A 24,505-nucleotide genomic window follows, 5' to 3' on the forward strand; every position below is an offset into this window, starting at 1 on the left:
AGCAACTGAAGAACAAGAAGCAGACGGAGACGGAGATGCTCTACGGCAGCGCGCCCAGGACACCCAGCAAGCGCCGCGGACTGCTGCCCAGCACACCCGGCAAAGTGCGTAAGGTAAAGTGCAGCTCCGTGAGCCGCTGTTCAGCAGTGGCTCTTGAGACCAGGCCTCTTGGCCACCGCTTGCCCTGTGTCCCCAGAGGCGATTCCCCAGGGGCGTGAAGGCCACTTGAGGGTGAGGGGCAGGCGGCAGCTAATCCCGGAGGCTCGAGGGCTGCTGCAGCTCCACCCAAGGACTGTGAAAGGTGACTTTTGTGCTTCAAGGGGGGCATTAGGTCCCCATTTTCTGACTTGGACAGATGAAGCAGAGTGTTAATTCCCTTCTTCTGCCTCAGCTTGTATTTTATGACATAGGGGAGGTTTTATTTCGTAAGATTTATGTATGCTTGTAAGAGCTGGGGTACAGGCCAGAGATGAGCGGGGTGAGAGGACTCACCAGAGACAGTGGGGAGCAGAGCAGGCAGACCGATGAAATCCACTGCTGAGGGGAGCAGCGAGGAGACAGGAGAGGTCTGCTGTGCCCTGTGGGAATCTCCCTGGCTGGCTGGGGGATCGACCTCGTGCTGCAGAGGCTGCGGACAGCTTCATGAGTTGTGTCCTAATCCCTTGCGCCACCAGGGAGGCCCCTCTAGGGAAGGTTTTAAAAGTCACTTGTAATGGCCTCCAAGAGGACCCCCGAGAACACTTGCCAGCCATTCCAGGGGCCTCGGTGCCAGCCATGCTGCTCCTCCAGTCTGATGCCTGATGGCTGTGGGGCCAGCACAGTGGCTCCGCCCTTGCCGGCTTCTGGTACCTTCAGACTCGACCTGTGTTCGAGGGGCGCAGAGCAGGCGCTTCCGGCGTTCGTGTGCATTCCCTGGATGCTCGTGAGGCCGAGCCTTCTGCTGTCCCCTGGCCTCCTAGGTCCTTTTCTGGGGACTCTTCCTGTTAGGACATTTATCTCCTAGCAGATTAGAGGAATTCTTGGGGGTTCCAAATGCTCCCCCTTTCACACTGACCGCCCAGTGTCTGGGTCTTGGATAACTCATCTCCTGCTCCTTGTGGCATCAGCCGGCGGGTGGAAAGCTGGCCCCGCCGCGGGGAACACCGCTGTTCCTTCACGGCGCGCTCTTCTCCCTGGTGCCTGCGTCGTGCTGCCTCGTCTGCCTCCTTGAATGATTCTGTCACGCTTACGCCTCCCCTCAGTCCACACGGTGACCATCTCCCTCACCCGCAAGGGCCCCCAGCGCCCCCCCCTTCCAGTTCCTGCAGCCAGTGCCGCTGTCATCGTGGCGCGTGGCACGTTCTGGCGTGTGACGGAACCTCGCGTGCGCCCCCCTCGCCTGGCCTTCACGGCGCGTGCTGAGTGTATCTGCTGGTGCCAGGGTCAGAGGCTCAGGCGGCCGCTCGCTTCTACGGCTCAGCAGCATCCCGCTGTGAGCAGGCCCCTCCGCGGACGCACGGCCTGTCCCTGGCTGGCCGGTCGGTGTCCTGGCCGTGCTGGGTAACTGCGGCGCCGTCTTCGAGCTTCCATTTCCCTCGGGCTCGTGCCTAGGGGTGAAGGGCGGCTGCGGCGCAGGTGGGAACCAGAAGGGCAGCGCTCGCCGGGCAGCCCTGGCGCTGCGGAGCAGCAGGCTCGTGCGTGTCGTCCCGGCGCTCCCGGGGCTGCTGCCTGGGCTCACGCCTCAGTGGAGGGCTGGGCCGTGTCCTCGCCCAGCAGCCGCCTCCCTGCTCCTTCCAGCTGAACACGACCACCCTGTCCAACGCCACGGCCAACAGCAGCATTCGGCCTGCCTTCGGCGGCACCATCTACCGTTCCCCGGTGTCGCGACTTCCACCCTCTGGCAGCAAGGTGAGTGGCCTGGCCTTTGTGTTGGGGGGCTTCTGCTCCCGCTTAGGGTTACCCTCCAGCTGCTGAGAGACGCTAGTTTCAAGCCTGCAGCGGGGGCTCTCCGGGCCTGCTCGTGTAGTGGGAAGCCCTGGGGTCACACGGGCGCAGCGCAAAGCCTGGGCCTCGGTGGGCGCTGAGCGAGGTCACGGGGTCACTGGACATGGCCGGGCACTCGGAGGAGGGGCGCGCAGGTGCTGAGTGTTGGGTCTCTGAGGCACTTAGACCGCGGAAACCCCGGGCCCCGCTGCAGCCTCTGCCCAGTGCACACGCGGCTCTTCCTCCACAGCCGGGCGCTTCCACCTGCTCTGTGACAAAGACCCCCCGTGCCGGTAGGCACGGCGCCAACAAGGAGAACCTCGAGCTCAATGGCAGCATCCTGAGCGGTGGGTACCCCAACTCGGCCCCCCTCCAGCGCAACTTCAGCATTAATTCTGTTGCCAGCACCTATTCTGAGTTTGCGGTAATTCACCTTTTCTAATATCTACCAGTCCCTGGGGAGCACACAGTTGGGGCAGCACGGGTGTCGCCCCTGGGCGCCGAGGCGAGTCAGGACAGTCCTTGGGGGCTGAGAATCCCTTTCCTGCCGTGACCGAGGCCAGTGTGGGGGAGGCGCCAGGGGCACCCCACGCAGGAAGGCAGGAGCTGGCAGCGGCAAGCAGAAACTGAGCCTGGATCCTTCTGCTTAAGAATACCTCTCCCTGGCTGCAGGAGGCGACCCTCTGCCCACGCCCTGCTGCTCTCCTGGTGGAGTTCTTGGTAATTGTCTCAATTCTCTGTTCTTAGAAGGATCCATCCCTCTCTGACAGCTCCACTGTTGGGCTTCAGGTCTGTATGGCGACCCTGCATGTCCCTTCCTGAACACGCCTCGCCTGCTGGCTTCCTTCCCGTCTGCACGGGCTGCGCTAACCACCCATCTCAGCGGTGCTGCCGCGGAACCTTTGTCTCAGGTGGCGGGGATCCCCAGCACACCTCTAGAGTAATGCCTGGCTAATCCGACAAGAGACTGACTAACCTGCTGGTGAACAAGAAACGGGTTCAGACTCGAACTGGATTCTCAGCCCCACTGAAAGTCAGGCAAAGTGTTTTTCTATGTCACTTCGCCCTCCCTGGTGGTGACAGCAGAGGCTTCCGGGGTACCGGGAAGAACGGAGGCCCCCGTGGCGCGGGAGGGGCCCCAGCTGTGTGCTGCCCCTAGCGAGGCTCCTGCCTGCGTGCTGACTCCTTCCTGGAGCATATGCCTTCCTCGCCCTCCGCTGGCGCGGGCCCTGTCTGCTCAAGCTGCAGCGCTCACGTCCTGGGCCTGGCCTGTTTCTACTACACGGAGCTGTTCGAGCAGCTCGGAGGCGCTAGAAGAAAGGAGTCTTTCCAGAATGCTCTTGAGCCTCCCGTGCCCTACTCCCCGCTTCCTAACACTTAGCGGCAGGGCCTCTAACTTGACAACACGTGTCTCCCCCTCCCCACCCCCGCAACAAGGGGCCAGTTGAGCTTCCTGTTGCGAGCTGAGGCTGCCCTTTACTCTTGGCTGGCGTCGAGCTAAAGCCGAGGGGCCAACTTTTACTGCTGCAGTGACAGACACTGGGACAGCCGGCCAGGGCTGCACGCCTGGCCTGAGTGCCGAGGCCGGCTTCCTGTCCTGGCGCTTTTCCCACGTGACACGGCCGGTGTGGCTCTGCCGACACGGCGGGTGCTTGTCGCCCAGGCTGGCTGACGGCGGGCAAAGGGCCCGGCTGTTCATTACCTGCCCAGCCAAGCCTTGTTTCCTCCACTTGGCACCTCTCTCGCCAGGCCGAGGGAGGCTCACCTGGATGGGTTTGCAGGTAGACACCCCTGGGCAGCGCCACAGCCAGCACGTGCACCTTACTAACCTTCCTCAAGAGCTGGTCCTGCCTTTTCTTTTCTGCTTCTCTACCATGTGCTCCAGCATGAGGTCAAATCACCAGCAGGTTACAAGGCCCTCGGCCCCAGGGATTGGTAGATATGTGGGCTGGCCCATTGTTTAAAAAGGCCTCAAAGCTTGTGCCTACCTAGCTTGACAGCTCGGAGGACTGGACGGCTAGGAGGCGCTGCCCTAGTCGGAAAACCTAAGGGACGGTGGACTGGCTGAGGGAGGGGCAGAGCCCGCGAGCACGCGCTTCCTTTAACAGAACGGAGCCCACACCCGCCCCTGACAGCCTGTCTCAGACGAGCCATCCCTCGGGACTCCTGCTGACACCCACACCTAGGGAGGCGCCCTGAGGGGACAGGCCCATCACTCGTGTTGTCTGTTTTTCAACAGCGGGAACTTTCAAAGGCTTCCAAGTCTGACGCTACGTCACGAATCCTCAATTCCACCAACATCCAGTCCTGAGGAGCCGTGCCGAGCCCGCTGCGGCTCCCTGGGCCTAGGCTGGGCCTGGCCGCGCGGGGCTGCCCTCCTTCACGTGGCTGTGCTGGAAGCCCCGGACCAGCGTCACTACCATGGGCCTAGCGTGGAGCAAATGCCACCGCAGGCTTCACGAGGCCTCGGAGACTTGCTTTTATTTTGACTCAGAAATATGTTTAGTTCACAGCAGTCAGTGCAAATCGTAGCATATGGACCTGAGCGCCTCTCCCCACCCACTCGCTCAAGCACACCCCGGGGCTTGCTGTAGCTCACGCGGCGCACGAAATAGCAACGGTGCCCGCAAGTCGTCTGGGCCTGTGCACGCGTTAGTTGGCAATTAGCCTCTTTCCTGGTGATGGGTGCTCAGGTAATGCTGTTAGCTTTGCTCCCACCTGCGGCTGTCCCCACGCAGAAAGCCTCGCTCCCGAGGAGGGGCTGTCAGAGTGGCGCAGCCTGACCTGCTGCCACTGGGTGACGGGGTGGCCTGGCGGGCCGGGTGGACGCGTTACCTGCCTCTGGGCCTAGCCTCGTCCCTGTGCCGAGTCCACGTCCCCCCTGCGGCTGCCAGCCAAGTGGGGGGCTGTGTGGCTGGGCGTTTCTGGCCTGGAGAGCTGGAACTTTGCACATGGCATAGGGGGTTGTTCCTGCTACACTGCCCCCCAGCCCCGTGGATCACTACTACTGCTGCACGCCCCGAAGCACTATTTATTCTCCCTCTGCCTGCACCGCACCTGAAATGGTTAGCAGCTCACAGAGCGGACCTAGCCAGGGTCAGCGCACCGGGAAGTCATACACCTACATGGCTGTTTCTGAAATTATACTAAAAATAAAATATGTGTATACTTACGATTTAAAGACACAATGTGATGGTTCTCTTTCTCCCCAAAAACACTTTTTGGTTGGTTTGGTCTGAAAAACAGGAAAGACCAAAAGACATAGAAGACATTTGTGGTTAGGAACGTGATTTTTCTTGTGCATTTTTAATTAAGAACATCCCTAGGTAATATAAGGACAGTTGAAGGAATACACCGTACAGGGCAAGTCAGCCTGACTTTCTGAACAAAGTAGATTTACTTATGTACGCAAGAGCTGGGGTACAGGCCAGAGGTGGGGTGTGTGTGTGAGGATCACCAGAGACGCAGTGGGGAGCAGAGCAGGCAGACGGACCGAAGTACATAGCTGTGAGGAGCAGCGGGGAGCCAGGTCTGCTGCGCCATGTAGTTCTCCCTGGCCGGGGATCGAACTCGGGCTGCAGCGGCTGCGGACAGCTTCAGAGGTTGCGTCTCCACCTTTTGTGCCACCGGGGAGGCCCAAACACCTTCATTAGACAGACTTTGACAGGGGCCTCCCTGGTGGCGCGAGGGGTTAAGCCCAGCACTGTGACGCTGTCCGCAGCCTCTGCAGCACGAGTTCGATCCCCGGCTGACCAGGGAGCAACCCACATGGCACAGCAGACCCCTCCTGACTCACCCGCTGCTCCCCTCAGCAGTGGATTTCGGTCAGTCTGCCTGTTCTGTTCCCCACTCTGTCGCTGGTGAATCCTCTCACCCCCACACCCCTGGCCTGCACCCCAGCTCTTGCGTGCATCAATAAATCTTTCAAAAAAAGTAAGACACATACTTTGACAAATGTGGCCCTCACCACCAGTCACCTCACTGAATGACTCCGTCGCTCCCCAAAGCTGCTTCCTGCATCTCGGCAATCCTGCCTCCTCACCCCCCACCCCCGGCAGGTCTGCTGCCCGTCACCAGAGGAGTTTGCGCTTTACAGAGGTGAGAAGAGTCCTACACATCTGGCTCTCTGCCTATTCCTTATGATGTTGAGGGTGACCCATGGAGTCAGTGTCCGTGTGTCCAGGCTGCCCTGGGCACCCACAGCTCGCCCACCTGCTGTGCTCGGCCACTTGGACTTCCAGGTGCTGCCTAGGAGGAAAGCCGGCCTGGGGGGTGTGTGCAGGAGTCTTGGGAGGGACACGTTTTCCTCTGGGCAACCGTGGCGGGGTCGTGTGCACTCAGGTGTGTGCTGAGCGTGACGTGGCCACACCATTCCCGGCAGTGCCGCGCGCAGGTCACAGACCCCATCTCGGCTTCAGGGACTATCCCTCCCTCGGCCATCCTTCTCTGGAAGGATCTGATCAGAAAACCCGAAGGACTTTAGAAAGTTAGAATAAACGAACTGGGTAAAGCTGCAGGGCACAAAGTCAACACCCGGAAACGCTAGCAAAGAGGAATGACAAGAACCCCACTCGGCAGCCGCCTCAAAAGGAAAACCTGGAGCAAACCCCGGGGGCGAAAGGCCTGGGTGCTGAAAGCAAGAAGCTGATGAAAACCGAAGACCTGCTCGCGGAGAAGGCGCGGCGCGGGGGCGGCGCACCCCCCGGCGTGGGCCTGCCCGGGGTCCCGGCGACGCTCACGGAGGGAACAACCGCGCGGGGCTCTGGAGGGAGCCACCAAAGACCCCCAGCAGCCGAAGTCATCCAAGCGCGACGCGCCCTCATCTCAACCTTGCAAACTACGGGGACCAAAGCAGTCGGGGGGCCCCGTGAAACAGGCCAGGGGTGCAGAGCTCGGGCACAAACACGCAACAGGTGGCCCGGGAACCTACAGTGCGGGAGGCAAGACGGCGGCGACGGCCCCAGGGGAGTGGCGGGACAGGGCCCGGCGTCCTGACAGAGACAGACACCACCCCCAGGCGAGGACAGGCAGGCCGCGCCCCACACTGGTCTTGGCGGCTGTCTTTGGACCTGACAGCAAAAGCAAAAGCAAAGCAAGGCAGTGGGACAGGAGATGTGCAGATGCTCTGTCTGGTGAGGGGCCAGTCACCTAGTAAGGCAGTAGACCGGGTTGTCGGGAAGGTCGTGACGTGTTTTTTCTACGTTCCTCAAGCAAAAAACGTGTCATAGCGTCTGACAACCCGGTACAACAAAGAGCACATACAGTTCAATAAGAACATTAGTAAAATACGGATGGTTGGGCCTCCCTGGCGGCGCGGGGGTTGGTTGTCCCAAGACTATACGGCTATCGGCAGCCACTGCGGCCTGCGTTCGATCCCCAGCCAGGGAGCTACCCACACGGTGCAGCAGACCCCTCCTGCCGCCCTGCTGCTCCCCTCAGCAGTGGGTTTCAGTGGATCTGCCTGTTCTACTCCCCACTCTCTCTGGGGAATCCTCTCCCCCCGCACCTCTGGCCTGTACCCCAGCTCTTGTGTGCGTAAATAAATCAATCCTTAAAAAATTAAAAAAAGAAATACGGGTGGTAGAGCTGCATAGACTGCACAGAGCCGGGAGGGCGCTCTGGGGCGCGTTCCCAGTGGTTCCGTCACCGTGATAGCGCTCACTAGGCCGGCGGGCGCTGCCCGTGGGGACCGCGGTCACAAATGTGGTCCTTGATTTCTTAAGCAATGACTTTTATTTTTATTTATTTTTTAAAGATTCATGTATTTACACAAGCACTGGGCACAGTCAGAAGCGCGGGAGGGTGAGAGGATTCCCCAGAGCCAGAGCGGGGAGCAGAGCAGGCAGAGGGACCGAGGTGGGACCCTCCTCCGGTGGCCGGGGAGCAGCCGGGAATAGAACCAGCGCTGCAGAGGCTGCGGGCAGCTTCGCAACCCCGCGCTCAACCGCTGCGCCACTGGGGAGGCCCGACTTTTATTTTTAGACAATGACACGTGATCCCTCTTGACCCAAACGTGAAGTGACTCGACCGCACACGACGGAGCACCACTCCGCCGCTGACGAGACGGCCGCCGTCTGCAACGACACGGACGGGGCTTGAGGGCATCAGGTGAAATGAACAGAGAAGGACAAACGCTGCGACCTCATCTACACGTGGGATCCGTATTTTATTAACACAAAGCGCAGCTTCCCCGGGAACCGACAAAAAAGCCTCCGTGAACAAGTTTGGAAAGAGCACACGACACGAGGGCGACGCACAAACACCAGCCTTCTCTCCACACGCCGGCCGCCAGCAACGGGCAGCCGAAATTTGCAACATGCCCAAAACGTGCCCGTGCATCCGCTTCACCGCCCGGCATCCTGCCGACGAGAGGGGCCGGACGGGCAGACGCTGCGTCCTCGGACGGGAGCCTCGACATGTGGGACGTGACGTGTCCGGATCTAGAGGGCAAATGCGAACACATCAGTGCCCGGCAGGCGCGTGGGAAGCGCAAAGCTGACCCCGAGATGCATGTGGAAGAGCAAAGAGGCTAGAGCAGCCGAGTCTGGAGAGAACCAACGTGGAGGGCGAGACTCGGGCGTTGACCGGCGCGAGGCCGGCCAGTCCCAGAGGCCCACAGACGTGGCGGGGGGGGAGGGGGTGCGGACAAGCGCGGAGGCCAGTCGGGACAGTGTTTCCAGCGAGCGGTGGGGGACACTGGACGGTCGCTTACTCAAAAAAAGGGAGGGACTGTGGCCTCTGCCCCGCTCCAGGCCTAAGTGACCTCAGAATACACCGGAGCGACAACTGTCAGAAGGAAACACGGATGGCGTCGGACCGAGCAGAGCGCCCCTGCACGGACATCAGCAGCGCGACCTCTGGAGGAACAGAGCGCTGAGATTTTAACGAATTTTAAACCTTTCATTCCGAGAAAGAGACCGTCACACAGGCTGAAGCCTCCTGGCGGCCCAGGGCTCGAGTCTCAGGCCGTCGTGCGGACCCCCGGCCAGGGAGCGGCCCCCAGGGCGCAGCAGGCCCCTCCTGTCTCCCCGCTGCGCCCCTCCGCAGTGGGCTTCGGTAGATCCGCCTGTTCTGCCCCCCGCCCTGTCTCTGGTGAGTCCTTTCACCCGACCCCCCGTAGCTCTGGCCTGCACCCCAGTTCTCGTGTGCATAGATAGAAAAAATAAATCGAGTAGCTGCCAACGGGGAGAAAATATCTGCAAATCACATGACCAGCAAAGGTAACGGACTCTCCCAAGACTCCACGACGGAAGCCCGGGCACGGGAGGTCGGGACAACCTCGTCAGACAAGACGCCGACCAACGCGGCACGTGCAGACCACACGGTCCAGAGACAGACGAGCAGGGGGCGGGGGCGCGGCCAGCTCCTGGGGGAGAGATTACGCTGGGCAGGGGGCGGTGGGGAGGGGGATGGGGAAGGAAGGGGCGTGAGGAGAGGCGTGTGTGTGCGTGTGTGTGTGTGTGTGTGTGTGTGAGACCGCAGCTGGGAAGGCGCGTGTGTGCGTCTGGGGGGAGGGAGGGGAGTCGTGTCAGTGTGCACGTCTGTAACTTCAGCTGGGGAGGGATGTGTGTGTAACTACAGCTAGAAAGGTGTGTGTGAGTGAGTGTGTAGCTGCAGCTGGGGAGGTGTGTGTGAATGAGTGTGGAACCGCGGGGGGAGGCGGGCGTGAGTGTGGCACTGCAGCGGGAGGGCTGCAGAGGGAGCCGCGCCCTGAACCTCAGGCCGCAAAGCGGGGCGAGAACCGGTCCGGGCGGTGGTGGGGGCGCGCCCTGCCCCCCACGCCGGCCACGAGGGACAGCAGCGCTGCCCAGACCAGGCCGAGCCCGCCCGCGCCGCGGAGGGGAATGTGGGGGGCGCTGACACCCTCAAGCTCCCCGGGAGCCTGAAAAGCCTCGACGGACCCGAACGCGCGGCCGGTGCTGGAGGCGCAAACGCCAGACGCCGCTGCTCGGGGTGCAGGGGAGACGCCGGCTGAGCCCGCGCCCCACAAAGAGCCAGGGTGCCCCTGCCCCCCGCAGACGGCTCAGAGCAGCCAGCGCCCCACAGCGCGCTCGGGCGGGAAGAGTGTCCACCCCGCGGGCTCCTGGGCCGCCGAGTCCCTCCCCCGGGGCCAGGCTTGAGGACGGGCGGGCGGGGCTCACGGGAGCTGCACCCCGCGCCTGGGGTTCTGCACCCTCCCGTCTGCTCCACGGGCGCTGGCCCGAGGTGCGGGGGGAGGCGGGGCTGCGGGAAGGCAGGCGCCCCGACCTGGCCAGGCCACTCACCCGTCAGCTCTGCGCGCCCGCGGCGCACACGTAGGTGTTCCAGGGCCCGCAGTGCACGGCGCGCACCCGCAGGTGGTTGTCGGCGAAGTAGTCCACGCGGCAGGGCCGGTCGCGGCTGGCCGTGTCCCGAGGCCCAGCTGGCCGTATTTGCCTGCGGGGAGACAGGCCTGGCGGCTGCGCCTCCCCCTGCAGTGACCCCCGGGGCTCGCGGCTGTGGCCACGGTCCCTGAGGCCCGGCGGGGCGAACAGCAAACTCCCTGCGGCTTGGAGAGGCCGGTGCCCGCCAGGAGGCAACGACCCCAGAAGCCGCCACGAAGATGGTGGAAGGGCTGACCCCGCGGCCCTTCTCCCGCCCCCTCAAGGCCCCCAAACTTCGCTCTGCCGCCACCGTCTCTCCAGAGTCTCCTTTTCCCGACCTAAAAAGGCCGTTGGCTGCTGCTCACGGCGCGTCCGTGCTCAGGCCCGAGGCCAAGCGCAACGAGGCGTCGCTACGCCGGGGCGGCAGATCGGCGGCGACCCCGGCCTGCGCCTCGGCTTTCAGGGCCTTGACGCTCGCGCACGGGCGGCGCGTCACAAGAAGCGGAGCTGCCGCGACCACCGCGACAGCGACGAGCAAGGCGGCGGCGGCGACGGGTACGAGGCGAGGCAGCGACCCCCGGCGCAGAAGACGCCCCCCCCCCACGGGGCGGATCGGCGCCGGCCGCGGGAAGCCACGAGCCGCTCGGCGCCTGCTGCCCCGACAACGCCCCGCTCAGGCCTGGCCTCCCCGAAGCGCGGCTCCGGGTCCTCGACGCCGACTCCTCTCAGCCTGAGGCGCCTCATCGGCCGCTGCCGGCCGGGCCGGGCGCCCCTCCGGGGAGGAGACCGCAGCCACCCCCGCGCGGCGCCTCCCGGGCCCAGAGGGGTCCCCGCCCCCTTTCCCCTGCCCGGAGCCCGACGAGGCCCCGGCCGGCCCGCCCCGCCACGCCGCCCGCCCCGCGCCCCGCGCCCCACTCACCCCAGCCCCAGGCGTACAGCTCGCCGGCGCCTGCAAGCGAGAGCGCGGTGAGGGCCGCCCCGCAGGCCGCCGCTTCCGAGGGGCGCGCCGGGAATCGCCTCCCCGCTCCCCGCGGCCGGGGGGCAGGAGGCTGCCCAGGCGCGGGTGGGCGGAGGCCGAGCACCCCCCCCCGCACAGGGGGGCCTCCAGGACCGAGAAGCCACCCGGCGCCCGCAGCGGACGCGGAGCAGCTGGTGCCTCTCGGGCCCCCTAGAAGCCACACGTCGGGCGCCCCGTCCCAGGTGCCTGGGGTCATCCCCCGCCAGGGAGCCGCCCACGGGGCGCAGCAGACCCCCGGCCTCCCCGCGGCTCCCCCAGCAGCGTCCTCAGTCCCTCCGCCCGCCCTGCTCCCCGCTCTGCCTCTGGAGCCTCCTCGCCCCCCTCTCTGGCCTGCACCCCGGCTCTACGCAAAAAAGCGGCTCGTCTCGGGGCCCCCACCCTTCCCTGCAGCCCCGGCCCGAGCGGGGAGCGCCCCGGCCACTCACGCGTCACCACCGCCGTGTGCCGGGACCCGCAGCTGACCTCGGCGGCCTCGGCGTCCAGGGGCAGGTCCAGGAGCGCGGGGAAGGGCTGCACCGCTACGAAGGGGGCTCCGGGCCCCGCCGCGCTCTCCCCCGGGGGGCGTCTCCGCCGGGGCCGGGGGCTGCGGGGCGGGGCGGGGGTGAGGGCGGGTGACGCCGGCCGGGCTGCCCCTCTGACCGCGCGCCCCAGAGCTGCCGCGGGGTGGGGCGCCCCGCTGCTCCCGATGGGCCCCGCGCCCGCAGGACGGCCCCCCCAGAGCGCCCGGCCGGCCCCCGGGGGCGCGGGACGGGGGGGGGGGGGGGGGGCCCTCACCTGCCCCCGCCGGGGCCTCGCCGCGCGGCCCCAGGCTCCGGGCGGGCAGGGCCAGCTGCCCCGACTCGTTCCAGCCCCAGACGTAAACGTCCCCGGCCTCTGGGAGGGAGAAGTGGGGTTCACGCCACGCCGAGGACCCCTCATCCGAGGCCCCTGCAGCCACCCCCACGGCCCGGGCCCCGGCTCGGGGCGCCGCTCCCCGCCCCGCCCGCCCCCGGGGGCAGCAGCCGGTCCCCGCGCCCCCCCCGCCGGTCCCCGGGGGCTCCCCGCACCCCCCCCCCCGGGCCCGGGCGGGCGGGGGGCGCTCACCGCTCACGCACGCCGAGTGCCAGCCGCCCGCCGCCACGCGCGCCACGGGCAGCCCCTGCAGCGCCTCCACGGCCCGGGGCTCGCGCGCGGCCTCCAGCGCCCCGTGGCCCAGCTGGCCGAGCCTGCGGGGGCGGGGGGTCGGTCCCGGTCCCGGTCCGCGCCCCCGCCCGCCCCCCCGCCCCCCGCCCCACTCACCGGCCGGCGCCCCAGGCGAACACGCGGCCCCCCGCGCCCAGCAGCAGCGCGTGCTCCGCGCCCAGCTCCAGCCGCAGCGCCCGCAGCCCCGGGGCCAGCGCGCGGCAGAAGGGCGGGCGCGGGCTCAGGTGCGCGCCGGGCAGCAGCGGCAGCGGGGGCGGCCCGGCCCGGCCCGCGCCGCCCTCGGGGCGCAGCGCCCGCGCCCACAGGGGCGCCCCGCGCAGCGCGCGCCCGGGCGCCCAGGCCTGCAGCTCCGGCCCGCGCCCGGGGCCCGCCGGCGCGCGCAGCAGCACGAGCAGCGCCTCCGCGGCCCACGCGTCGCGGCAGCCCCCGGCCCCGCCGCCCGCCGCGCCCGACAGCTCCAGGCGGCCGGCGCCTGCGGGGAGAGCGCGCTGGGCGGGGGCCGGGCGGGGGGGAGGGGGGGTACGGGGGGCCCGGGGAGCGCGGGGCGGGGCGGGGGAGGTGGGGGGCCGGGGGGCCCGGGGAGCGCGGGGCGGGGGCGCGGGGGTTCCGGGGCGCTCACGCGTCAGCAGCGCGGTGTAGCTCCAGCTGGCGCGCACGCGGAGGGCGTCGGCGCCCGGGCCCCGCAGCGCCTCCGGCCGCAGCACCCGCAGCCCGCGCCCGGGCCCGGCGCCTGCCCGAAGCCGCAGAACCCGAAGCCGAACCAGGCCGCGGGGCGCTCGGCCGCCATGGCCGCGGGGGCTGCGGGGCGGGGGGCGGGCCTGGCCTCAGCGCGGGGGGGCGGGGCCCCAGGCGCCGGGCGGGGCCCCCCCCGCGCCCGGGCGGCGGAGGCCCCGGAAAGCGGCCCCGCCGCGAGGCCCCCCCGAGCCCGGGGCACGAGTCCACCCGCGGGGCCCCCGCGCCCCCCGCCCCGGGCCCGGCCGGCGCGCGGCGGACCCTCCCCGGCCCCCCCGGTTCCCCCCGGCGCCCGCCCCGGCGGCCTCGCGCGGTCGGGGCCTCCGCGGGGCGCGGGCTGGACGGGCGGCCCCGGGCCCGCCCCCCATTGGCTCGCGGCCTGCCACTCACCGCCTCTGGGCCAATGGGCTCGCAGAGCGGCTCAGCCCGTCGAGCGGAAGCGGCTCGAGAGGACCCGCCCCGCGGGTGGGGAGGCGCCGGGCGCCCGCAGGCCCCCCCAGCCCCGGCCCCGCCCCCACCCCCCGCGCACGGACGGGAGGGCCGAGGCGCGCGCGCGACCAGCCGCCCCCCCCAGTCCTCCGAGCCCGGCCGACCGGATCGCTCCGTCCTGGGGGCCGCGGGGCCCCGCCTGGAAGCGGCGCTGCTGCTGCCGCCGCGGGGGGGGCGGTGCCGGGGGGGGGGGGGGGGGCCCGGGGCTCCCGGGCTCGGCGCACCCGCCTCCCCGCCCCGGAGGCGCGCTCGGTGCACACACTTTTATTGTTTTATCGGGGCGGGGGGGCGGCCCGCGGGCAGCCGGGGCCGGGGCGGTGCGGGCAGAGCGGCGTGTCCGGCGTGTCCGGCGTCCCCTCGCGGGCCGCGCCCAGGGCGGCTGGGGGGCCTCGTGCTCAGCGTCCAGCCTGTGGCCAAAGCTGCACCGTCCACACTCGCGGCCGCTCACGGTCCGCCGCGGCGGGGCGCGATGAGCCCGTACTGCACCGCTCTCCCCAGGCAGGCGGCCGCCGCTCCGGCCGCCGGGCCGTCCTCGCCCTTGGCCAGCACCGACAGGATCTCCAGCACCTCGCTCTGCATCAGGGCGCCGGCCACCTCGGGCGAGGCCTCCACCATGTTCAGCACCACCACGGCACCCCGGTGCCGCAGCTCGGGGCTGGGGCTCAGCAGCAGGGCCTGCAGGATCTCCAGCCAGTGCGCGGTCTGTGGGAACAGGGCCCGTGACCGCCAGGCAGCAGGCGGGAGCCTGCGGGGAACTCGCCCCCAGACCTCAGACCCACACCAGCCGCCACCCTGCTGGGGCGCCTGCCCCAGGTCCCCGCCCCACCCAGAGGCACTGACCACTTGGGGAATGCGGCTGCAGAGCGAGGGCCGCATGGAGGTGAGCATGGCCAGGCCCCCGGCCGCCGCCCGCCGCAGCAGCTCGTCGTCCTCTCCGCTGTACAGCACCAGCAGCTTCAGCCGGTCGTTGCCCGGGGCTTCGAAGAGGTCCTGCACCTGCGAGCAGACGCGGCGGCGTCAGCTGGCCAGAGCCGGCGGCCCAGGGTCTCCACGCGCTGGCCGCCCGGGCCGACACCCACCTCCTTGCTCACGGCCAGGTTACTCATGCACTCCGTGGCCGCGCGGCGGATCAGCTCGTGCTCCTCGAACATGTAGCCCTCGATCATGGGCACAGCCTTCTCCTTCAGGATCTTCTGCCTGCGGGGCCCAGGGGCCTCATCAGAGCCACCACCCCAGTCCTGGGCCCCCACACCACCAAGCCCAAGGGCTTTCCTGGGTGACGTGCACCGAGGTCTAGGCACAGGCTGCGGTGCTTTCCACACATCTAACCAGGCCTCAGGCAACAAATTCCTCAAAACTGGGAGTTAGGGGGCTGGGGCGACGGCAGTGCTAACCCTGGGCCCACGCCCCGCCCGCCCTGGACTCTCGTAACCCTCACGACAGGGGAGGCGCAGGGGAGACCATCCTGACTGCTCTGCAGAAAAAGCAGCAGGCCGATAGGACGTAATGCGTTCGCCGTCATGATCGGTCCTGACGGCGGACGGGGTTAGCCTGGCGCGTGCAGGGAGCCAGCACTGTGTGCCAAGTGCCTCTACAGGAGCTTTCTCGTCTGAGTCTCCTCAGCACTACCCCGCGAGGCAGGTACTGTGACCAGCCTGCTTCGGAGGAGGAAACGGGCTGAGTGGCTTGGTCACCGGCTCCAGGTGACGGGCTGGTAGCCAGCGGGGCCAGGCCTCCAGCGCCCTCTCCCACCTCTGAGACCCATGGGCGCCACGGTGACGCCCACAGAGGCAAGTGAGCCAGGAGCGCTTCCCTGACTAGGTGCTCGAGCGGGTGTGTGCCCTGCCCAGGCCCCACACCCCAGGCCTCACCGGAGCCGCTCGCTGATCCCCGCCAGGTTAGTCAGCGCCATGAGCGCCTCGAAGTTCTGCAGGCCCGAGCAGTTGAGGTGTAGCAGGGAGACCAGGGGCCGGACCACTTCATAGATCTGAGACACGAACCCCATCAGGCTGCTTGCCCTGCTCCCACAGACCCCACTGGTGGGAGTCCCCCCAGAAAAAGCCATGCCCCTCACCAGCCCACCAGTAGGAGTCCCACTCCACCCGGTACCCCGCCCTGGGGTTCAGCAAAGCTGCCAGTCCTGTGGGCCCAAGGAGCACAGCCTGGGGAGGAGGGGGAGGGCAGGGAGACACGCACCCGCTCGCCAGGAAAGGTCATCTCCGGGTTGGAGGTGATGGTGAGCTTGGCAAGGGCCTGGGCAGCCTTGGTCTGCCCCACTTCGGTGCCCTCCAGGGCCAGCGGGAGCAGAGCCTGAGGAGACAGGCCTGTCAACATCAGGTCTGAGCCTGAGCGTGGTGCTGACCTCGCCCCTCCTCCCGCCGGGCCTGGCACAGCCGCTCATGGCCAGCCTCCTCGCTGACGTCCCCCATTAAGCCACCCAGACCTTCCCAAAGCACCTGTTGAGGGCCCGGCCTGGACTGTGCTGGGCCCTGGGGCTGTGGGCTCGACAGGGGAAGGAGAGGGCAGGGCGTGACTAGGCAGGACTTTGGGGCCCAAGGGCCACCCTCCTCAGCTTCCCCCCACTCGGCAGGAGGCCGCTGGGGCTGTCCCACATCCAGCACTAGTCTCGTCTCACAGCTGCTGAGTCCTGCCCTCTGGCCCCCCGGGGCCCTCCACGCCAGCTCACCTTGCCCCCACCCTGAGCGACCACAGTGCCACGGTCCTCGACCTCTTCCACCAGAGCCAGGAAGACCCTGCGGGGAGAAGGCAGTGGTGGCGGGGTGGGCAGCCTGGCCGCCGGCAGACACCTCAATGGCAGCCCAGTGGGGACCCCCCGCTCCCGGCCACGCCAGGACCTGCTCCCATGGCCCCACCGCGGCGCGAGGCCTGGAAGGGCAGGGTTGGGCACTGCGCAGCGGCGCACCTGGAGAGCAGCTCCCTGCAGGAACTGGTCAGCACCGGGCTCTCGGTCTTCACCATGCAGGTCAAGGCTGACACCACGCCTGCCGCCAGCAGCTTCTTCACCCGAGCACGCACGAAACTCGGTTTGTCCTGGGGAAGGAGACAGCCGAGCGGAGGGGCCTCAGCTGGCCTGATGGGGCGGGGACCCGCTGGGGACAAAGGGTCAGGCCTGCTGCCGGGACGGCCCTGGGTCAGCCGGTCCTAGTGAAGGGAGACCCAGAAGCCCCCACCGGTGGCCCCTCACCTTGGGGTGCTGTTCGGGGACGTGCTGCTTGGCGTACTTGGCCAGCTCCACCATCTTGGGGTCGGGCTCCTCGTAGTCGTAGCTGTTGGTACAGTTGACCAACGCCGAGGCCACGGCAAAGAGCACTGACCGCTCCTCAGACTGCAGGGCAGGGTGGCGTGGATGAAGGCGGCCAGGTCCCAGGTCTCCCCTGCCAACCCCCGCCAAGCCCTCAGGAGCTCACACACGCGACCAACCCAGCTTCCCGAAGAGATCAGCCTCCCCGACGCCGCTGGTGCCACTCCAGCTGCCTGCCCTCCCTCCTGCCTGCCCTCCCTGGACGCCAGGAGCCACTGGCCGAAGTGTGCCAAGAAAAGCCAGCTCAATTCTAGACAGTGTCCCCACCCGCGCGGCGCTACCCTGCTGAGCTGGAACAGAGCCTTCAGGGCAGCCTCATCCTCCACAAACTCTTCCTTCACGTCGGCATCGAAGGTGAGGTAGGCCAGGCCTTCCACTGCCCAGCGCCGCGTGCCCGCGTCGATCTGGTCATTGCACAGCCACCTGGGGACATGCGGGGTGGGGGCGGCCATCAGGACTGGGGCAGGAAGGCTTCTGCCAGGGGCTCGGGCCTCCCCTGGACATCACAGGACAGGATGAGGGTGGCAGGGGAGGGTAGCGGGCAGACCCCCGTCTCCACCAGACCCGCTCACAAGGGGAGCTGACGAGCCCGGGAGACTTACTTTCGACACTGCTTGGCCAGTTTGAGGGTGGAACCCTCAGCAAACTGCTTCATGCTGAAGTCGGTCCCTCCAGCCGAGCCGAGCTTACAGAGCCCCTGAGGAAGAGACGACGCGGCTGGCTGCTGGCCTCAGCAGGGCGGCTGCACTGGGCTCCCCCGCCACCTTCCCCAGAGCATGGCCACGTGTCCTGGCAGCCGGCAGAGATGGTGCCCAGCCATGGTGCCGTCCTGCTCCCGCCCTCCCCACCTGCACCCCGACAGGCTCCGCTCTGCTCCCCGTCACCCAGTAAAGCTCTCCACCAACAGAGCCATGGTGTGAGGGACAGGATGGGTGCCTCCGCCCGAGCCACGGGCCTACAGGCCACGGAGAAGCCCAGGCCTCAGCGCCCCACAGAGCAGCGGCATCCCCGAGGAGCCAGCCGACAGCAGGTTCACAGGGCCGGGGGTCCCCCCAAGGCACCGGCTCCAGGCTCCTGCAGGCATGGCCTTTCCACAGCCCAGCCTGGCCTGGATATCCGGCCCACCCTTCCTCACCCCACCCCGCGATCTCCCCCCACTCAGGGGCGCGTGTAGCCCCGCGCTCTGCCTCCTCTGTGCACTGGCCTGAGGCCCGCAGGGGAGACGTGCGCCCCCCGCGCCTCCGCCGACAGCGCGTGCCGGCACGCCCCCCGCCGCTCACCACCAGCGCCCGGATGCGGATGCTGTCCTTCTCGCTGCGCTTGTACAGGTCCTTGAGCAGCGAGACGCCGTTGGCGGTGATGAAGGAGGCCCGCTTGGCCTTGCCGGCTGCGTGGATCAGGGCCTCCACGGCCACCAGCTGCTGCTCCTCCTGCTGGGAGGCACACAGCGCGATCACGCTCTCCATGACGCCGCTCAGCTCCAGGGCCCGGTTGCCGGCTTCGCACGGGCCCTGCAGGAGGCAGGACACCGTCTGGATGGCCCGCAGCTTCCCGGCCAGCCCGCGGCCCTCAAACCAGCTCCTGGAGGGCACAGGGTGACAGCATCACACCGAGGCCGGCATAGAGGGACTCCCCCCTGGCCCCGCACGGGCTCGGCGTCTGCACTGCGTGGGCCAGAGCAGGCTGGGGGAGTCGGCCTTGATCGGAGGCTCCCCTGAGCGACGGGCAGACGCAGGGTCGCAGTCTCACCGCAGCGTTGCGCCTCCCTGTGCCTATTACAACCGGAAGTTGTTCTGTCCGTGTCCTAATTTGCCACCAGCTGTGAGTCTGTATGGGGAGGCCCTGGGGGGTCCCTACCGTGCTGGGCAGGCACAGGGTGAGGGCCTGGGACAGGCCAGGTGGGCTGATGGCGCCCGGGAGGCACCGAAACGACAGAACACCTAGGAGGTCGCTTTGGAAGGAGACATGGCCCCTGGCCCTCCGGCCCCCAGCCCCTCCTGCTGACGCCCCAGGGCGGAGGGACGGCCTCACCTGATGTAGTTCTCACAGAGCCGATGGAAATTCTCCCTCTCGGCGTCGCACTTCAGGTCGTCAAAGAGCTTGCTCAGGAGGATGGAGGCACTCATGCGGCTGTCGGCGGTCACCGAGAGCTCCCCGGGGGGGTCCTGCACTGCACCCCCCACCTCCAGGATCTTCCTCAGGCCTGAAAAAACACCCCACTTAGACGGCAGAATGCGGGCTCCGTCCTGAGAGGCGGCAGAGTGCACGCAGCGGCTGTGGGGGTCGGGGGGGAGCCACACACACAGGGGCAGGGGCTCCTCAGGGTCAAGCTGAGCGGGGACCGCGCCTGTGCCTGCGGGACTGCTGGGCCACAAGAGGTGAGAGCGCCGCCCTGTGCTCGCGTGGAGCATCTGGGGGGTGGGGAGGGGAGATTTATGGCCAGGCCTCACTTCGCGCCTTCACGGGCTCCGGGGAAGCAGGGTTTCAAGCCAGACCATGGTTAGTGAAAGCCGGCCCCCGACAGCGTGGCTCCCTAAGGCCACTGGGCTGCCTCCTCACAGTCACAGAGGGATGACCTGGGGCGAGAGGCCACTCCCGGGGCTGCTGTGGCAAATGCCAAGTGCTCATCCCCTGAGAGCAGAAGCCAAACCCCCCGCCCAGCTCTCGGCCATGGCTGAAGGTTTAACTCTACGTCCCCCAAGGGGACCACAGGCTCAGGTGGGGTTCAGTGTGGGGACAGCAGGGCGGTCACGCCGGGGATGAGCCGGCCGCGGACACTCATCCCTCTCTGACTTTGGGTGCCGTCGCCTACCTTGGTCAATAACCCAGAGGGTGAGGCTGTTGTCGGGGTCCTTAGGAGACTTCCGGGGCACCACTTTAATCAGGAGGGTCAGGGCATTGTCTCGGCCTTGTCCTGAAACCCCCACCTCGGTCAAGAGCTCCAAGAGGTTGCTGATGAGGACCTTCAGCTCCCGGGCAGGGTCTGGCAACGAGACGGCACTCTGGGCTCCGCGGTCCGGCACGGGCCAACCCTGAACTTCTCCCATGTGGGGGAAACAAACCAGAGACATGGGGGGCAGGGGCCCACATCCTGGCTCTGAGCAGGCCTCAACCAACCCCGAAGACACCAGTAAAACACTGTCACCAAGTCCTGTTCCCGAACAACCCCCACCGCAAGCCTGGCCTTGAGAGAACGCGCCGGCCCGCTCAGCCTCTCCTGCTCCCTAACAGTGGCACCCAGGGGACCACTCACCCACGATGATGGCGCCTTCTTTGCCATGGAAGCCTTTCCTGACGCCTTCCTTGAGGGCGTCAAATATCACCTGCAGTAGGTGGCAGGCAGCCAGGGACACAGCAGGGCTTTCCACGCCCAGGATGGAGACCACTCGCCGGGTTCCCAGCACGCTCAGCGTGGCCACCGTCTGGTGGGGGAGTGGACAGGCTCTGGGTTAGCAAAGGGCGGCCGCGGAGACGGGGACTCGAGTGTGGTCGGGAAACACCACCTGAGTGGAGGAAGCAGCTGCCTGCGAGAACAGTGGGCCTGTTCCAGGAGACAACAGGTACCCCTTGCTCGAAAGAATTCCAGAAGATTCTGGAAGAACACCCACTGCTTCTTGCCCCCTTGGTGCCTAACAGAGCCGAGGAGAACTGCGGCCCCGAGAGCAGCTGTTTGGCTGCCAACTCCCCAGGAGAAGACACGTACCCCGGGACAAGCCTCGTCTACCCGGGCCCTCCCTGACACCAGCCTGCAGGTGCTGTCAAGGCACGGGCACAAGGCTGCCCCCAAGGCTTGCCCCCATTTCTAATGTGGAAAGCCCAAAAGGCCCAGTGGGAGCATGCAGTGTGCCCAGGACAGCAGGGGGCGGGGGGGTGCCATGGGGCAAGTCCCTGTCCTGGCCCAGGCTGGCTCCACTGGGCTCGGAGCCCACCCACTGCCTGGGCCAGCACCGAGCCCGCCCACGAGCTCCCAGGGCCAGGCCCTTCTCGGCGGTCAGTGTCCCGGCGGTGGGTGAGTCACTGGCCACTCACTCCCGCCAAGGCACTTCCGGGGGTAGAGAGGTGCCCGGGCTTTTACCATGTGAAACCCAACCCTGGCCCGGGGCAGTTTCTGCTCTCCTGGGCCCTGTTCATCCCAAATCACGTTGGCCTTTCCTGAGATGCTGCAATTTTCCCTCTCGCTGGGTGTCTCCCAAGACTCTCTCAGCCTCACCTTCCTTTTAGAATAAGACGAGGGGTGGATGGACACGTGAACAGATGGACGGATGCACCGAGGCCCTAAGGAGACCCCCACCCCCACCTACCCGAGACTGGTGCTCCGAGCAAATGCCGACCAGGGTGCGCAGGGCGGCCAGCATCAGGTCAGGCTCCCCTGTGTCCAGCAGGCGCTGCAAGAGCTGTACCCCGTTGCTCCGGAAGATCTTCTCAGCCCCGGCATCCTCCCGGGCCAGCACCACCAGGTTCTGAGAAGCCTGTGCCGGAAGCAGCACACCTTAACGGGCAGACGGCGCGGGCAGGTGGGCGGGGCACTGAACTCTGGACCTCACTGCTTCCGCACAGCGGCTGAGCCACCTTGGCCACCAACGCGGCCTCTCTGAGCTTCCCTTGCCGCCTGTGTAAGTAGGGGAAGGCGCCTGCTCTAGAGTTGATGGCGGAGTAAACCGGCCTGAGAGGTAGAGAGTCCCCTGTAGCCTCTCACCCGCAGCTCCTGCACAGGGTACTCAGGGAGACCTGGTCTTCCTGGGCTCACACTCAGGTGCCAGTCCTCGGCCAAGCTGCTGGGGCCCTCCACCCGGCGGCGCCTCGAAGAGTGGTGCATGCAGACTAGCAGGGCTCCTGGGCCAGGTCAGCCCAGGGCAGGGCGCGGTGGAAGGCAGCCCTAGTGCAGTTGGGCCCACTGGCTCAGCCCAGGGCCAGTACCTTTTGCTTTTTCTCAGTGCCTTTCTCCTGGGGGTCCAGCAGGATCTGAAACATCTGTTCCACCTTGGCATCGGTCGAAGACATGTAGCGCACCTGCGACAGGCAGCAGAGCACCTAAAGAGCCACCCCTCTGGCCAGGGACATTCCCGCTGACTTCTCGGCCCCTCCCGGGCCTGGTTCCTGTCTCTGGCGGCACCACGAGGAGGTGCGGCTGACAGCCAGGGCCTCACTACTCTGGGCAGGAGGAGACTCGTCTGGCAGCTGCTCCCTAACCCCCTGCGGCTATTTTCCTTTCTGAGCTACTTCCCGCTTGGGCAGCAAGACTGCCGCCCGTGCTGAAGGCAGTGCCGTTCAGAAGAGAGCATCCGAGAGCCGGGAGCCAACCCCCTCCTGGGGCACCATGCCCTGCCGAGGCACCCCTCACACCTCAGGCCAGGGAGCCGGCAGGTCAGGCGCTCAGAGCTCATCACTGATGCTCCTTCTAGCCCCAGATTCTTTCCACACCGTTTAAAAACCTGAATGTGCAAAGCCATCGGAGGCCCTCTCCCTCCGGGACCTGGGCGAGGGCAGGACAGACACCTGTGCCACAGCCCTGTGCCCCTTGCGTCACGACAGACGTGACGAATCGATCACGGCACACTCTCCGCCTGCACCAGGCCACCTGCTCTAGTTCCTCCCGTAACACAGGGCTGCAGGCAGCCCCTGCCTGCCCCACAGAGCTGGCACTGATGGGGAAGCAGGAGGCTCTCTCAGGTCTCATTTTCACAATCCTTGCTCCCATCGTGCCAGCATTTTAGCACCAAATTATCTGGTAAATTCAAGCTTGCGTAGGCTCCATGGGCCTTTTCTCCAGACTTTTACACGTCCATGCTACACAAAGCCCCCCTCTAAAGAAAAACTAGCAGACGAAACGAAACATCCTTCGAAAAGGGCCTTCAATCCTGATCTTCTATCCACATATCCCCGTTATCATTTAATGTCACCTTTTTAAATTTTTCTTTCACATTTACATACCCGAGGAGCCCCACCACACACACACACCCCCACGGTGCTGTTTTGGGTGTGTACGTGGAAGAAAGTTTTAACGTGTCTGCTCTCCACGTCCACACGTGCTGCCACCTGTCCCGGGCCCCACAGCTCAGGAGTTTATGCAGCCAGTCCCGTCCTCACCACTGCAAACAAGGCTGATGACAACACACCCAGGCCCGCTTGGGTACGCAGACGAGGCTTCTCTAGGGCAGACGGCAAAAGGGCTAGACCATGGAAGATGCCCATTTAAAGTTTTAAGAGCTACACTAAGGTCTCCTTAAAGAGCTGTGCCGGTTTACACCTCCTCCAGCAGCCCTGGGCGAGCCCACGTTCCCCCAACGTCACCCGGTGTCTGCCTCTCTCCCTCAGCAAAGGGTACAAGCTTTACACAGTCTGAGAAACACACCTCTGAGAAAGCGACATCTCGCTATGATTTAATCTGCTTTCCCGGGCTGCAGGCAGGGCGAGCATCAGGCCATAAGCTCATCTGCTTGCCGCCTCTGCTCCAGGGACCTTGCGGACACGGGACCCAGGTTGGAGTCCCCGGGCCCCACCCGCTGCGCTCTCCCGCCACTCTCATACCTTCTCCTGAATCTGGCCCCCGATGCTGCGCAGGGCCTCCTGGAACACCTTGTTCTTGGGCTCCAGGCTCACACATCTCTGCAGGTCCAAGACGGCCTGGTCCAGGCGGCCCAGCTTCTCCAGGGCTTGGCTCCGCCGGTAAAGTGCTTTGACGTCCCCACCATCCTTTTCAATGGCTGAGCACAAACAGGAGCCCTGTCAGCGCCCGGGAGGCCACCGTCTCCAGGCAAGAGCAGGAGGGACAGATCTCCAGCGCCAGAGGAAGACGGGGAGGAAGGTGCCGCTCAGCACTTCGGCCTCAGAGAAGGTGAGCGCAGCTGCAGAGAAGGAAAGGCCCGCGGGAGTGGGAAAGAGAGGCGGCGGAGCGCCGGGTGGCAGGAGAGGGTGTAGGCGCTGTGGTCCCCAGGCCCTGCCCACCGGAGCAGCCCCGGGCCCGGACGGCCCGCGCCCCTACCTTTGGACGCCTCCTTTTCCGCCTGCTCGTAGTCCTCCTGCGGGAGAAGGGGCGGGAGGGCGGCATGTCCCCTGGGGGAACTCCCGGCAGCGGGGCTGTGCTCCCGTCACCCCGCCCCGAGCCCCCGCACGCCCGAGCGGGGTGGCCCGGGCAGTGCGGGCGCGGGGCGCGGGCGCGGGCGCGGGAGGAGGGCGGGCGCGGGCGGGCTCGCTCACCAGCTTGAGGTGGCAGGCGGCCCGGTTCCGGTGCAGGACCGCCCGGTCCCGGGGCGGCGCGCCCAGCGCCAGGGCCCGGCCGTAGGCCGCCAGGGCGCCGTCGTAGTCGCCGGCCTGGAACAGCTCGTTGCCCTCCGTCCGCAGCTGCTCCGCGGCGCGGGCCTGCGCGGGGCAGAGGCGCCGGCGTGGGCAGGGGCAGGGCCCGGGCCGGGGAGGGGGGCGCGGGCGGGGGCGGGGGCGGGGAGGGGGGCGCGGGGGCCG

General features: G+C 66.9%; 3 protein-coding genes across 9 annotated transcripts in view; 1 reads left to right on the top strand and 2 right to left on the bottom strand.

Annotated features, from left to right (window-relative positions):
* The window catches only part of PRC1 (protein regulator of cytokinesis 1), a 20,695-nt gene extending 15,526 nt beyond the window's left edge, over positions 1–5,169 (top strand). Inside the window, exons 11-15 of one of the 7 annotated variants that reach the window (XM_037509901.2) lie at positions 3–113; positions 1,777–1,887; positions 2,213–2,386; positions 2,710–2,751; positions 4,202–5,169. In XM_037509901.2, the coding sequence (XP_037365798.1) occupies positions 3–113; positions 1,777–1,887; positions 2,213–2,386; positions 2,710–2,751; positions 4,202–4,273 (510 nt within the window). In that variant the 3' untranslated portion in view covers positions 4,274–5,169. Of the gene's footprint in view, positions 1–2; positions 114–1,776; positions 1,888–2,212; positions 2,387–2,634; positions 2,752–4,201 lie in introns of those variants that run through there. The other 6 variants (XM_037509902.2, XM_037509905.2, XM_037509907.2 and 3 more) reach the window with 6 other exon arrangements.
* RCCD1 (RCC1 domain containing 1) overlaps positions 1–13,291 on the bottom strand; it is a 19,234-nt gene extending 5,943 nt beyond the window's left edge. The window contains 11 exon segments of the mRNA XM_054694706.1: positions 5,136–5,197; positions 10,227–10,357; positions 10,360–10,377; positions 11,224–11,253; positions 11,748–11,886; positions 11,889–11,905; positions 12,097–12,195; positions 12,406–12,527; positions 12,601–12,976; positions 13,124–13,234; positions 13,237–13,291. Coding sequence (XP_054550681.1) covers positions 10,230–10,357; positions 10,360–10,377; positions 11,224–11,253; positions 11,748–11,886; positions 11,889–11,905; positions 12,097–12,195; positions 12,406–12,527; positions 12,601–12,976; positions 13,124–13,234; positions 13,237–13,291 — 1,095 coding nt within the window. The 3' untranslated portion in view covers positions 5,136–5,197; positions 10,227–10,229.
* Positions 13,292–14,154: 863 nt separating this feature from the next.
* On the bottom strand, positions 14,155–24,453 carry UNC45A (unc-45 myosin chaperone A). Its single transcript, XM_037509908.2, has 19 exons — positions 24,245–24,453; positions 24,030–24,066; positions 23,576–23,751; positions 21,965–22,057; positions 21,349–21,516; positions 20,301–20,469; positions 19,860–20,030; positions 19,079–19,250; positions 18,328–18,628; positions 17,650–17,744; positions 17,329–17,470; positions 16,931–17,071; positions 16,649–16,776; positions 16,412–16,478; positions 15,922–16,035; positions 15,597–15,712; positions 14,805–14,922; positions 14,566–14,721; positions 14,155–14,427 (listed from the first exon to the last, which is right to left on the bottom strand). The coding sequence occupies exons 4-19, from the start codon at positions 22,046–22,048 to the stop codon at positions 14,170–14,172; spliced, it is 2,400 nt and encodes a 799-aa protein (XP_037365805.1). The 5' UTR covers positions 22,049–22,057; positions 23,576–23,751; positions 24,030–24,066; positions 24,245–24,453; the 3' UTR covers positions 14,155–14,169.
* Positions 24,454–24,505: the final 52 nt, after the last annotated feature.

The sequence above is a fragment of the Talpa occidentalis genome, unplaced genomic scaffold (assembly GCF_014898055.3).
Source record: "Talpa occidentalis isolate TD23 unplaced genomic scaffold, MPIMG_talOcc4v2.1 talOcc4.14, whole genome shotgun sequence".
Lineage (NCBI taxonomy): Eukaryota > Metazoa > Chordata > Mammalia > Eulipotyphla > Talpidae > Talpa > Talpa occidentalis.

Excerpts from the sequence above, each read along its gene's own strand:
- UNC45A (XM_037509908.2), bottom strand. The coding sequence starts at position 22,048 with ATGTCTTCGACCGATGCCAAGGTGGAACAGATGTTTCAGATCCTGCTG. Across the intron at positions 14,923-15,596 it reads GGGATCAGCGAGCGGCTCCG|GCAGAAGATCCTGAAGGAGA; the intron begins GTGAGGCCTGGG and ends TGGGCCCCGCAG. Across the intron at positions 14,722-14,804 it reads ACCTGGCCGTGAGCAAGGAG|GTGCAGGACCTCTTCGAAGC; the intron begins GTGGGTGTCGGC and ends GTCTGCTCGCAG.